The following is a 13,753-nucleotide window of genomic DNA, read 5'->3' as shown; positions in this document are numbered from 1 at the left end:
AAATTCGGTGTTTTAGCAGGAAAAAAAAAACACTGCAAGTTCATGTGTCACAGTATTCTTTAATTCCTTCTATGCTACATGAGCATTCTGTTCATGTGTCACAGTAATCCTTACTTCCTTCAATACTGCATGGGCATTCTTTTTTTTTTTTTTTTTTTTTTTTTTTTTTTTTCTGGTAATGAGGATCCCCTGGCATTTATTTGATCTGTTTTGGTTTCTCAAATGAAAAAATTTAAACTTGAGAGTTTTATCTGCTCCAAGGTACCTCAGTCTGCTAATCACACGGACCACTTTTCCAGGTTAGTCAGCAAATTGATACTTGTTCACCAGTTTATCCTCTTCCTGGACTCAAGATTCCTTTAATGTTATAGTTATTACATTTTATCTATGTATCTATGTATCTATGTATATATGTATGTATGTATGTATGTATGTATCTATCTATCTATCTATCTATCTATCTATCTATCTATCTATCTACACATGCCAGGGCACATATGTGGAAGTCAGAACGATATCTAAGAGGCATCTTCTTTTTGATCATGTATGTCCTAGGGATCACACGTGGATCATCAGGCTTGATGATGAGTCCCTTTATCTACTGAGCCATTTTTTGGTCTTTAGAATTCCTCTAATTTCAGTTCCACAAGCTTATGAAAAGTGATGATTCTCCTATGCTTCTTAGGGATGGTGGATGACCATACCCTAGCTAGGATCTAATTTAATATCAATTCTTCTTTGTGCTTTAAATGGGGAGGCATATTATAAATATCAGAGTGTAGCACTTTCTGATGAATTATTGTATATTCCTAAGTAGCTAGATAAGGTATCAGATCCAGTGAATGATAATAAAGGATTGCTAGCATTTGTTTTAGCCAGTACTTGAAGAGCTAAGGAAGTATGTTAACAAGGGCTTCTGTCCTCATTTTTAGTTTCTTCAATGCAGATCCATTGTAGGTGCTCATTCATCTTAAGCATCTTTAGTTGAACTGCTCATATAGCAACTAAACAATTGCTACAAAATGAATTTTGTAAATTAAGCATCCATAAACATAAGTGTTTTATTAATTTATTTAAGCATCGCCACACAAACCATATAGAGCAATATAATAAACTTAGGTATTGGACTATTATAGCCCAAAGTACACTTTGTTGCTGAAGGTATGTCCTACTTGCCAGGATGTTATTAGTGTGAATAGATTAAAATCAGGGATATTAAACATTTTTTTCTGCCCGCTTTTCCAATACATTTATAGGTTGGCACCTGCAGGGTTGTAGTACTTCTTGAAAAGTCAATACAGAAATCCAATGTCTGTTCTCTTCTCCCTTTATTAGAGAAATTGACAAGTAAGATGAGCCCTCCGGCTGCCTGACATAGGTACAAACCATGTTATCAAATAGCTCTCAGCAGAGGCAGCTACAAGCAATAACATCCAAAATTCTCAGCATCTCTTACAAGTGATGTTTGGTGTAGCTAGTCTTTTCATCCATTAAAATTGTGAAAGTTAATGCCTTATGACTTATCTAATTGTCTGTATTCTACACCCATTTTTGTCCTCAACATTTTCTATATAAAATTATAATTTCCTGCAGGGCTACTTTATGATCCTATTTCGAACATTAATAATGATGTGCAGTGTGTTCTATCAACTGGGAAAAGTCTCAACAAGGAATTATGTAGGTCAAGTTCATCATTTTGCTTGTTTGTGGACATGTATGAGGGAGTTTATTTTGATTACATTAATTTGATGTGGGAAGATGGAGTCCGCTTGGGGCTTCCATATGCTTGAGTCTTGGACTGTATAAACAAAAAGGAAAAAGGAAAAGTGAACTGGAATAAATATACATGCATTGATTTTCTTTACTCTTGAGTATGGATGTGACCTGCTGTGTCAAGTTCCTGCCTTGACTTCATCACAATGCAAGACCATAACCAGGAATTATAAAATGACTAGACCTTCCATTATAGTTGATTTTGTCAATGTCTTGACAGAGGGAATGAAAGTAGGGCAGTGAGTTGACTTGTAAGTGGCTCCACAAGTTAATGGAGTCAGGATTTTAAGCCTGATCACAGGCCATATAGCATGACTTCTACTCTGTTCTATGCTGATATCTGTATGCCTTATGCTATGACCCATGGCACTTGAAAATGCTTAAATTTGAGGTGTTTCATTATATATCTTTTAAAATCTGCGCTCTACTTTCTTCCTGAACTTAGAGATAATAGCCAGCCTCATTTCTCCTAAGAAATCTGATCCAAAGCATGATCATCTAGAGAATCAGGAGCAGGGGCTGACTGCACCCAACAGGAGAAGGATAATCATCAGTGCTGGTAGAAACAATGGTTTCAGAGTGGGGGCATTCTGCTCTGACCTTGGGCCACCTGTTATGGGTCATCCTAGAGAACACAGCTTCATCCCAAATCCTCTGAAAGAAAAGGAGTTAGACATGTCCCTTGTAAGAAGTAAAAGAGGTACAGCTCACTGTGATACCATACAACGAGAGCTTTCCATTTCCACCCAGGTTTCAAACTTTCCCAACTGACCTTGATCGCCTCTGGCCTGTCCCGCCAGTCTGGGAGGTTTCATCAATTAATGGACTCACAATCTTCTCAGTCATATCCGTGAGCACAGTGAAGGTGGGTTCCACAATGAAGTCAATAAAACCTACAGAGAAGCCACAGTGACTCAGATAGCTATATGCTAACAGGGACCAGCCCAGATTTTCCACTAGAAACCAAGTAGTCTTTCCTTAAAACAAACAAACAAACAAACAAACAAACAAACAAACAAACACCCAACCAAGCAAACAAACACCACATCTACATAGGAGCTCCAAATCAGCCAAGAGCTAGTGGGCTTCATTGTTATTGAATGTCATGAGTCAGTTTCTTTTCCCCTATATAATTTCCTCAGGACTTTTCAATAGTGATTCAATTTAATGCTCAAACATACAATTTAATACCTGCTATGTAATAAGCACTGTGATGGGTTTTGTAAAATGCTGAAGATGAATAATTCAATGGAACAGCCCACAGGGAATTTATAGGTAAGATTTAATGTGCACAGAAATGACCCCTAGAGTTTCTGAAGGGCCAAAGGAGAAGCTCAGAAGAAGAAGACTCCTAGAAAAGAAACAGAAGTGAATGGAGAGGAGACATTTTGCTCCCATAGAGACCAGTGAACAATTGTGTGGTGGTTGTGATGTTTGAGCTGGATGCTGAGGGATGGGTAGCCAGAGAGATATGGCTATTCACTCTGGGTAGAGGAAGTTTCTGAGGTGGGAAAGCACACAAGAGGACTCTGAGGAATGACTATGTGTAAGGAATGCATTGGACCTGGGGGGACAAAAGAGGTTTGAAGAGGCCAGTCATTCATAGTTTATGGAAGGCAGCTCCTGGGGTTTAGAATCAGAGGAGTAGTAGGCTGGTCTGAAGATGTCCATGTGTCTTCGTGCTGATATATTCAAGTTTTCTTTGATATGGTTTATGCAGCGAGTAAGTAGGAAAGAGTGAGGGAGGAAAATCTTGTTAGAGTGACTGCAACAGTTCAAACAGAATGTAAGAAACTGAGCTGTTGTAACCTGGGTACCAAAGGCACGCATAGCACAACACAATGGGCAGGGTGGCTCTAAGGGGATTTTTCCAGGAGGCAGCAAAGCTGAAGAAATGAGAGAAGACAGAGGAGGGACTGTAAGATGAGGACCTGAGATACAGGAGGTTGAACCAGATGGGAAGAGTTAGAAGAAAAGGGCTAGACACTGGGTTAGGCTCATTAATGAAATACCTTTTAAAATGGCTATACTGAGGAGATAGTAAAAGCTGACATACAGTGATTATGTTAATAATAACCCCCCCCGCACACACATACATGAAGAAAAGAAAACTAGACGAGTATTTGTGATTCACTGAGTGAAAATAAACACACACTGGCACTAACTCATCATAGTCACATGTAAGGAAGGAAATTAAATACCAACCAAGGGAGACACTGCCCACTCCTCTGAGTGGGTATCTGGAAATGCAGAAAAAAGTATTTAGTTTTCACAGTTACTAAGGAGATAGTGCTACTGGTGCTGATGATACTCAGCAGAGAAGGATGCTAAACATCCTGTAATGTAACCCACAAAAGAAGAACTGTTCATCTGATCGAGTAATACTTTTAACATAATTTGTTTTGCAGTTCACTGCAATTTAATTGTGAGCTCAAATGGCAGTATTTGATGACACACAGGATTCTTTGGATATGCCTCCATTTCCTACAGGAAAGTATAAGCATATGTTATTCTTGGTGCGATGTAAAATCCTTGCCTGATTCTCTCTATAATGTCTCTCTGTGAGTAATTCCCTACCCCCTTTCCCTGCCATGCTGGAGCTACTAAGAATTCCCTGACCATGTTAAGCAGCTTTAATCTCTCTAGCTCCCATCTGCAGTGTTATTTTATCCACCACTAAGCCACTGCTAACATGCACCAATATCTATTACAACCTACTTAGGCACTGCTTGAATACTTCCTCAGATATAGCTCGCATATGACTACTTACTAAACTCCGTGTGGACTACCCACATCTGAAGGCTTATACACTGTCTTTGTATTCCATTGTAAAAGTTGAGAAGTCAACCTTAACACCCATCATTCTCTAAACACATTTTGTTTTCCTAACATCTCACCCACTGTCTAATACTGGTTTAATAATATATTTGAGAGCAAGTACCATGTATAATTAGCCTCGTTTCATTTCATTTTTACTTTATAGCATCCATTTTAATATTAGCAGTACCTAGTACCTAACACGAACCCAAGACACATCATGATGAAACACAACAGTGAATGGTCCATAAAGTTGAAGCAGAGGCCAGGCATGGTAGCACACATTTTTAATCTTAGCACTTGGGATCCAAAGATAGGAAGGTCAGGAAGCCAAGATCCTTGTAGTCAGTTCATGTTTAGCCTGGGCTCAAGGTTAACTTTAGCGAAATGGCCTATTTATACCTAGCCTAGAGTATCTGAGACCCTAGCTCTGCTCCCAAAATGTACAAGAAAAGGCAGTGATTCCTTAGTAAATTGATTATTTGTGTGATAACAGACTCTTCAAAAGTAGAGTTCACTCATGCCATTTATTTATGTGTGACACTGGTTTCCTCTCCCACAGCTGAGGGTTTTGGTAATGCATTGTTATAGTGATTCTTTTTCCTTTTCCTTTTCCTTTTCCATTTCCTTTACCTTTTTCTTCTCCTCCTTCTCTTCTTCCTCCTCTTCCTCCTCCTCCTCCTCTTCCTCCTCCTCTTCCTCCTCCTCCTCTTTTTCCTCCTCTTCCTCCTCCTCCTCCTCCTCCTTCTTCTTCCTCCTCCTTCTTCTTCCTCCTCCTCCTCCTCTCTTTTCTCTCTCTCTCTCTCTCTCTCTCTCTCTCTCTCTCTCTCTCTCTCCTTTTTTTTTTGGAAGAACAGGAATAAAGAAACCAAAACAATTTGAAAGCATCCTCCTTGGAAGGACAGTCCTGAGTGTGGACAGAAGAAGCATGGTGGTGAGACAACTTCTCTTACTGAAGCACAATGGCAGCTGAAGCAAAACAGGCTTCCTAACAACGGTAGGCACGGCCATCACCTCAGGAAGTTGAAGCTCCCTTTCCTTTCAGCAGGAATGATGGGAACCCCAGAATGTCTCTGTGTAATCTCTTCTAGAACCAGTCAGAGTCTAGAGAGAAATATAGAACTCTACCCTGCCAAAGACTAGGAACAGTGAACCAGAGCCCCAGCTGGGATCCCCAAGCCCAGTGGTTCTGACCATATGTATCCTCTGATGTCCCTTCCAATCTGCTGGCAAATACCTACCCACTTGTGACTGAGCAACCATGGTTGACTTTCGGTCACACAGAGGAGAAAATGGCAGCCCCAGCTCAGCTTCTCGGTCACCCTAGAAAAATGGAAGGTCATGGTGAACAAAAGAACAGTGTGCTGAGCTGCTCAGATTCTATTTACAACCCCAGCAACCACTTAGGCCACTTATTTTTATTTTAATGATTGCTATTACATTGTGTAATAAGTCCTGGGGGGCCTGCTTCTTTAAACAAAAGACCCCAAGTAGTGGTGGCTTCCGGAGAACAATCATTCCCCCTGAATGCAAAGGCTCATGCTGTCCCAAAGAAAGTTTCACTGGGTAGCAATAGGTTCCCCAGGGAAAACTAGGCAGCAGTCCATGTGTCCGTGTCCTCGAGCCAACATCACAGTCAGAATGGCTGTGTTTCCCACAGTTTTCCTGTAGCTACCTATGGCCTTCTTCTAGCCACTGAACCCCCAGTGGTGAGCCAACAGGAAAATCAAACTTAACTGATGTGGCTTTGTCCTCTAACATCACCTAAAGCCACACACAACGGGAGTAAGTGTTTCTGTATTTGCAGTCCTAATGCTTAGTCTGTCATAAAAAGTGGACTAGAAAGAGCCAGGAATTAGAAAACAACACAGCATAATTGTTTGGCCAAAAGAGTTTTGAGGGAACTAGAAAGCACTACTCTAATACAAGCACTATGGGATAAGCACTATGGGATGTCTAACTACTGTTGGAGGTAGCCTTTAAAAACATGAAGCAGAAGTTCAATCTTTGTGAGGTCCAAAGGAAGGAGAAGAGTATACCTCATGTCTGTCAGTGGATTATGTTCTTCCTTCTTTTTTTTCCCCCATAGGAAGAAACTCGCTCAGGATAATGGCTACCCTCTATGCTTGAATCCTGCCTTGTTTTGCTGCTGTGGGTGTATGGTCCTAGTAAAGTCCCTGTCCTGTGCTATTTCACAAATTTCATTCTGTTAAATGAAGGGCTTATCATGAGACCAAATGATAAAAATACATATAAGCCAATAAAAGAACTACTTAAAGAATTATTTTTGCCATCAAGATAACCATATTTAAAGTAAGCTTGGAGAAACATGGAGAGAATTTGTTCTAGCTGGCATGCTGTAATTATAATGAACATTATCAACAGACTAGTAGCACTCAAAAACTTAAACACTGTCTCAACACCTGGATACTTATTTCTAATTAATGTCACCAAGGGGTCAGATAAGGAGTCTAGCAGAAGCATGAGGTAGATTTCTAAGAGGAGGCTTTGTACTGATCACATGCTATGAGGGCCTAATACCTACAAAGAGCCAAGAATCCAATAACATAAAAATCAGCATTTATGGAATAAAAGTTCTAATGCATAGAAAGAAATAGAAATAGAAACAACTGTCAGTCCAATGGGGAATCACATATTTAAAAATTACATATAAAATATAAGGTATTTAACTGACACAATGAATAAGGTAGACCACGATGACAATGACTGAATATAAAATGTGTTGGTGACTTGGTCTCCCACTGGTATTGACACTTGAAAAGAACACAGGATATTTGATGCTGAAAGGTTCTTAAGAATATTCATCCAAACCTTTTCTGTTTCTTAAAAAACAAATCTCATACAATGCAAAAGGCGAGATAATCAAAAGGGTGATCTTATTAGTCTGGGCACCAAACCAATTGGAATCAAATCTCCAATGGACAGTTTCAGGGTTTTGTGACTGTTAACTCCAGCCCTACTTACTGGCAGACTATGTGCAATTAGAAAAAAAATACATACAGAAATTATTGTGCTGTTATTTTCCCATTCAAACAAGCATAGTAAAAGTAAGAGTGTCAGCATCATTTTATGTCCCAAGCCCAGGATAACTACTATGTTCCACAGCTAATGTGATGGAGACTTAATTCTCAAAGTCATATGTTAATAGTATTTAGAGGCAAAGCCTTTGGGAGGTAAAATGGATAATATAAGATCATGAGAATGGCTCTCTCATGATTACATGATTACATTAGTTAATACCCCTTGAAGGTGTCAGTAACTTTAAAGTAGAAAGACCAGAGTTAGCACAGTTGCCCTGTGATGCTCCTACCCTGTTAAGATGCAACAGGGAGCTGCAATGGGTGCAGATGTAGGCTAATGGGTTCCTAGGTTCCAAAGCCATGATTTAAGTAAATCTCTATTGTTTATAAATTATCCTGCCTCAGGTATGGTATTATAGCAGCAGATAATGAACTAAGGCTCAGAGAAAAAGCCTATCCTAAGTCAGTTGAGGGAATAATGGGGACATGTGATAGTGAGTATTGATATATGGGGGCTAGGGTCCTCAAAACCCATGTTGTATTCTCCCCTTTATGAATGAACAAGAATGAGCTGAGTTCATTTACTAATATGAACTAAGAGTAACTTAAGTGTATAATCTGCATAGACTGACCTGAGGTCTCATGTCTTAAACCAGGTGTCTGTGTAGCAGCTCTTGTCAAGGGGAGGCCAGCAGCTGTGTCAGACCAGAGAACCAACCCTAAGCCTGAAGACCTCGGTCTTGGTGCTGTGCACTTGTTTTGGTTATCTCATTCTGTTATATGTACATATTTGCATTTGTCTTAAAGCAATGTAAGCTCATTCAAGACTGTCTGTTCTTATAGATCACATGACTCTGGATTGAAGATGCAGCTACATTTAAATGCACTTGAACAATAATTCCTGGTGATTTCTTGACTCCAATTTGCCACATCTTTGTTTTGAAACATTGTGTCATAGCTCATCCATCAAAAGAGACAACCCATCCCACCCCCAGATAAAAAAGACAAAAAAAGAGATATGAGTCAAAATAACCTTTTTGGTAACTCATTAGGCTAAAAAGGGGTTAGGGGATTAAAATGACAGACAAGAGACTGCCACAAGGAAACACTTTTCTTCATCTAAGCAGAAACACCAAAGACAGAATGCATTTCACAATGTCCTGAGAATCAGAATTCAGATAAAATTCAAACATTGCATATACAGAAATAAAACAACTGTGAGAAAGCCCCCCCACCCGCCCCTAGAGGAATAACAATGTCCTCTATGGTCCTTGCCAAAGAGGTGCCAAAATATTTGATACTCAAAGTATCCAATACCAGCAAGACACAAGGTACCTGTCTAAAGAACTCCTCCAGGAGAGACATGGTCCAGCGGTGGTGCAAGTCCCATGCTTTCGCAGGATGACTGATGTCTGCTGTGTGCAGCATGAGGGATAAGGCTTTCGGCTTTTCAATTCTGCAACCCCAACACAGGCAAGCACGTGGTCACCACACACTTCAAACACTGGAGTTCAAACATCTTTAAAATCCCCTCCGTTTACCCTCATCAAACTCACTTGATACTGAGTCGAGGAAACAACTATTTGCTTCTAAGGACTGCCACGATGTTCATGAATGAACATTTCAGCATTTACTGAACAAGGCACTTCTCATTTAACCTATTTTCTTCTGCATTTCTGCATTTTTCAGCCAGATTAAAAAAATCTAAACAGTACTTTTTTTTTTTTTTTATTAACTTGAGTATTTCTTATTTACATTTCGATTGTTATTCCATTTCCCGGTTTCCGGGCCAACATCCCCCTAACCCCTCCCCCTCCCCTTCTATAAGTTCCCTTCCCCATCCTCCCCCCAATTCCCGCCCTGCCCCCAACAATCACATTCACTGGGGGTTCAGTCTTAGCAGGACTCAGGGCTTACCCTTACACTGGTGCTCTTACTAGGCTATTCATTGCTACCTATGAGGTCAGAGTCCAGGGTCAGTCCATGTATAGTCTTTAGGTAGTGGCTTAGTCCCTGGAAGCTCTGGTTGGTTGGCATTGTTGTTCATATGGGGTCTCGAGCCCCTTCAAGCTCTTCTAATCCTTTCTCTGATTCCTTCAATGGGGGTCCTGTTCTCAGTTCAGTGGTTTGCTGCTGGCATTCGCCTCTGTATTTGCTGTATTCTGGCTGTGTCTCTCAGGAGAGATCTGCATTCGGCTCCTGTTGGCCTGCACTTCTTTGCTTCATCCATCTTGTCTAATTGGGTGGCTTAAACAGTACCTTCTTTAGTTATCTTTGATCATTTAATTACTAACAGGGAAATGATGCTAATTGGGGCAAACTGGCACCATGTCTTCTATTTACTCTCATAAGCCTGTAACTTATTGGGAGATGCTGTATGATGTTCAAGCTCTGTGTCCCAGACATGACTACTTTCTGAGTTAACCCAACTGTTAACCTGAAGGTGATATGTTATCTACATATAACATGTTCAGATTTGAGTTCAAAGCCCTGTGAGAACATGATGTCACACAACTCACGCTTCTGGTTGCTGCAGGGCTGTCTTCATGGCTTTGATTTGTTGGAAATGACAGGACATATCTGTGGCCATTACCATCTCGATTACCAAAGTTCGAAACTCCCTTTTGGGGACACCCGTGGAGAAAAGGCATGAAAGCAAAGAAAACAAAAATCCAAGTTAGTTTTGCAACATTTGGTCAAAATCAGTTAATTGTTTCAGACATTTCAAATCTAATGTTAGTCTTTACAGTGGTAAGAACTAAAGAATGATTTATTAAGAATATAATACAGGGGGCTGGAGAGATGGCTCAGAGGTTAAGAGCACTGACTGTTCTAGAGGTCCTGAGTTCAATTCCCGGCAATCACATGGTGGCTCCCAACCATCTGTAATGGGATCTGATGACCTCTTCCGGTGCGTCTGAACACAACAACAGTGTGTAAAATCATATAAATTAAAAAAAAAAAAAAGAAGAATATGATACCAGGGATAGAGATCTTGCTCAGTGGTTAAGAGCATTTAATATTCTTGCAGAGCTGAGTTCAATTCTAAGCAACCACATCAGTTAGATCACCTCTTACCTATTTTACTCATGAGCCTGAGCATGCGCGCGTGCGCACACACACACACACACACACACACACACACACACACACACACACGAACACATACAATATACAAATAAAATGAATGTTTAGAACAGAATATGATCTATCTGTCATTTGGAGAATTAAGCTACAGGGAAAGTTACCGTGGTGCTGAAATGTGAGTTAAAGGGTTTGTTTCTCAGATGGGCATCCGTTTAGCAGCTGACAGCTATGTGGTTTATTCCACACGTGTTTAGAGTGAGCACAATAAATCTTCTCTGAGTATCTGTGTGCTCCTCTCTATATGGACCTGGCCTCAGTGCTTTAGAGCAGATATCCAGAAGTGCAACGGCTGTCATGTTGGGCTCCTGAGCATTTAACTGTGTAAACCTCTGCCAACCCTTTGCAGAATGACTGTTTAGCATCACATATTTGACAAGTGTGTTAAAGTTCTAGCTTTTTTTCCTTGCCCGCTGTTAGCTTTTAACTCTGGCCTTCTACTGTGTATGCAGTGGTGTCTCAGTGTGATTTTAATTTGAATTTTTGACCAATTACTATTGGCGAATATCTTTCATGTACTTTGACCATTTGAATATCAATTCTTAGAAAACCATGTTTCAATTATTTTCAAGTTTTAAAATAAGGTCTTACTTATTCCTGAATTGTCAAGGTACATTATGCTTCTGGATACAAACTGCAGTAGAATATGCACAGTATACACACTTTTCTGGTTTTGTAGTTTATATCAGTTCCAAAAAGTTTAATTACATCAATTATATCAATTCTAAACAGTTTAATTTTCATTAAGTCAAATTTATTATTTTTTAAATATGATTTTCACCTTTGGTGTTCTAAGAACACCACATGTCCTGAAGGTATTGCTGTGCCGTGATGTAATATTCTTGCCACTGTTACCACCATGTTGGGAACAAACCCAGGATGCCTACCACTGGTTGCAACCCAGTGGTAGGCATTCTGAATCAAGGAGCTATGTTCTATTCTTCAGTCTGAAACTTTCCCAGTTAACCTATTTCAGCCTACCTAGGTTTTGTGCTCTGTTTTATGAGAAAGTTTGAGTTGAGTTTTGAGTATAGTTTGAGGTAAGAGTCAAAGTTAACTATTTTCCATAGATAACCAATTGTCTTAACACCATTTGCTGGAGATACTTTCCCCATTGATGTGACATAACACCTTTGTCAAGAATCAAGGAGTGAAGAATCTGGAGAGATTTCTCAGTGGTACAGTGCTTGGCAGGCAAACAGAAGGATCTGTGTGCTGAGTGTAACAAGACATGTTTGTAACCTAGCACTGAGGGAAGAGGGAGCAGGTCAAGAGGATCCTCAAGGCTTGCTGTCCAGACAGTACTACTAAGTGAACTTCACAGGTTCAAGGAAGGCTGCTGACTTAAAAAAATCAAAAAGCTGGAGCACAGTAGAGCTCTATGGAGGAGGAGATTTAACATTGACCTCTGACCTTCACACTAAAGGACTTTTAATTAGTATACAAAGTGACAGCTTTCAGTATGGTCCTATGTACATGATTGTCATTGCTCTTAGATTATTTTCCCCTTGTTGCTCTTCCCTCCTCTCTCGAAGGAGACATCATTCTACTTTTATGTCATGTATGTATTTATTTAATCTAGATTCTGTAGACTGGAGAAAAGTCTAATATCTACTTTTCTGAGTAGATATTTCATTCTTCTTTGTGGCTGAATAAAACTCCACCATAGGAGCTAACAAGATGGCTCAGTGGCTGAAGGCACTTGCCACCAAGTCTAATTACCTGAGCTTGATTCCCGTGGGGGAAGAAGCGAACATGGTGCGCTGTGGCATGCATGCCCTCCCTTCCCACCAAGATGGATGTCTAGATGAATCGTAGCTTGACTCTTATGAACATGGTCTCAGATAAAGAGTAGTGTGCAGGTGTCTCAGTGCTATTCTCATGTATTTCAAAGGTACGTTCAGGAGTAGGAGAGATGAGTCATATACTTGTTTTGTTTTTAGTTTTCCTAGAAGTCTTCACACTGACTTCAGAAATTTTAAATGTAATTTTCTAATGGCTAGCTGCTAGCCTATCATGTTTTTACATTAACTTCATCTTTATTAGCCTTATGCAATTCATTTACAGGTTTAGTAGCTGCAATAATAGTCTTAAGATTTCATTTGTTAACAGAAACATGTTATACAATTTAATATAAGATTAGGCATCCTAATCTTGTTCCCAGACTTCAGAGGAAAGTTCAGCATTTTACCATGAACACTGATGCTACCCAGGTGCCCTGTATCTCTCTGGAGATGCTGTATGCTCTCTTTTGTTTCTTATTTGAAGAGAGTTCATATTTGATAAGTAATGATGTTTTTCAAGTTTTGAGGATATACCCAGTGAAATGACCATGTTCTTTATTTTTTGTAGATATTTTGTGGGTTTGTTTTTGTTTCTTTTTGCTTGCTTGTTTGCTTGCTTATAGCTTTTTAAATAAATGTCTTACTCGATGGCACTTGCTAGCCTGAAATAACTCAGTCTGGATTCCAGCTCTGGATCCTCCTGCCTCAGTCTCCAGGGTGATGGTATTATAGGTGTGTAACAAAAACATTTAGCTTTCTTTGCTTGCTCATTTGCTTTTAATATGGTGAATTATTTTATTTATTTCTGAGTGCTAAATTAACCTTGAGGTCTCAGGATAAATTCTCCCTAGTTGTCAGGGTTCTTTGATGTTATAAACACAGACAGACAGACAGACAGACAGACAGACAGACACACACACACACACACACACACACACACATACACACACCCCACAAACATATATATGAAAATTTCATTATAAAATTTCCACTTGTTTGTAAGACAGTGCTTCCTGTACCCAACTGGCTGTGACCTCTCTACGTAGGGGTAGACAAACTTGAAATTTTCATCCTTCTGTGTCCAGTTTCTTTTTTTTTCTTTTCTTTTCTTTTTTTTTTTTTATAAAATGAAGTATTTAATTTGCTGCTCACAGTTCTGGAGGCTTAGAGTGCTTGACCATCACGTTAGAAAGT

At 39.7% G+C, this 13,753-nt stretch overlaps 1 protein-coding gene across 1 annotated transcript in view; it reads right to left on the bottom strand.

The window, feature by feature from the left end:
• Pde1c (phosphodiesterase 1C) overlaps nucleotides 1-13,753 on the bottom strand; it is a 92,268-nt gene that overhangs the window by 54,344 nt on the left and 24,171 nt on the right. The window contains exons 8-11 of the mRNA XM_032906437.1: nucleotides 10,151-10,252; nucleotides 8,967-9,087; nucleotides 5,832-5,913; nucleotides 2,546-2,666 (exon numbers count right to left, since the gene is read on the bottom strand). Of these exons, the coding sequence (XP_032762328.1) occupies nucleotides 2,546-2,666; nucleotides 5,832-5,913; nucleotides 8,967-9,087; nucleotides 10,151-10,252 (426 nt within the window). The remainder of the gene's footprint in view (nucleotides 1-2,545; nucleotides 2,667-5,831; nucleotides 5,914-8,966; nucleotides 9,088-10,150; nucleotides 10,253-13,753) is intronic.

The sequence above is a fragment of the Rattus rattus genome, chromosome 6 (assembly GCF_011064425.1).
Source record: "Rattus rattus isolate New Zealand chromosome 6, Rrattus_CSIRO_v1, whole genome shotgun sequence".
Lineage (NCBI taxonomy): Eukaryota > Metazoa > Chordata > Mammalia > Rodentia > Muridae > Rattus > Rattus rattus.
This window is presented reverse-complemented; position numbering and strand designations above follow the sequence as displayed.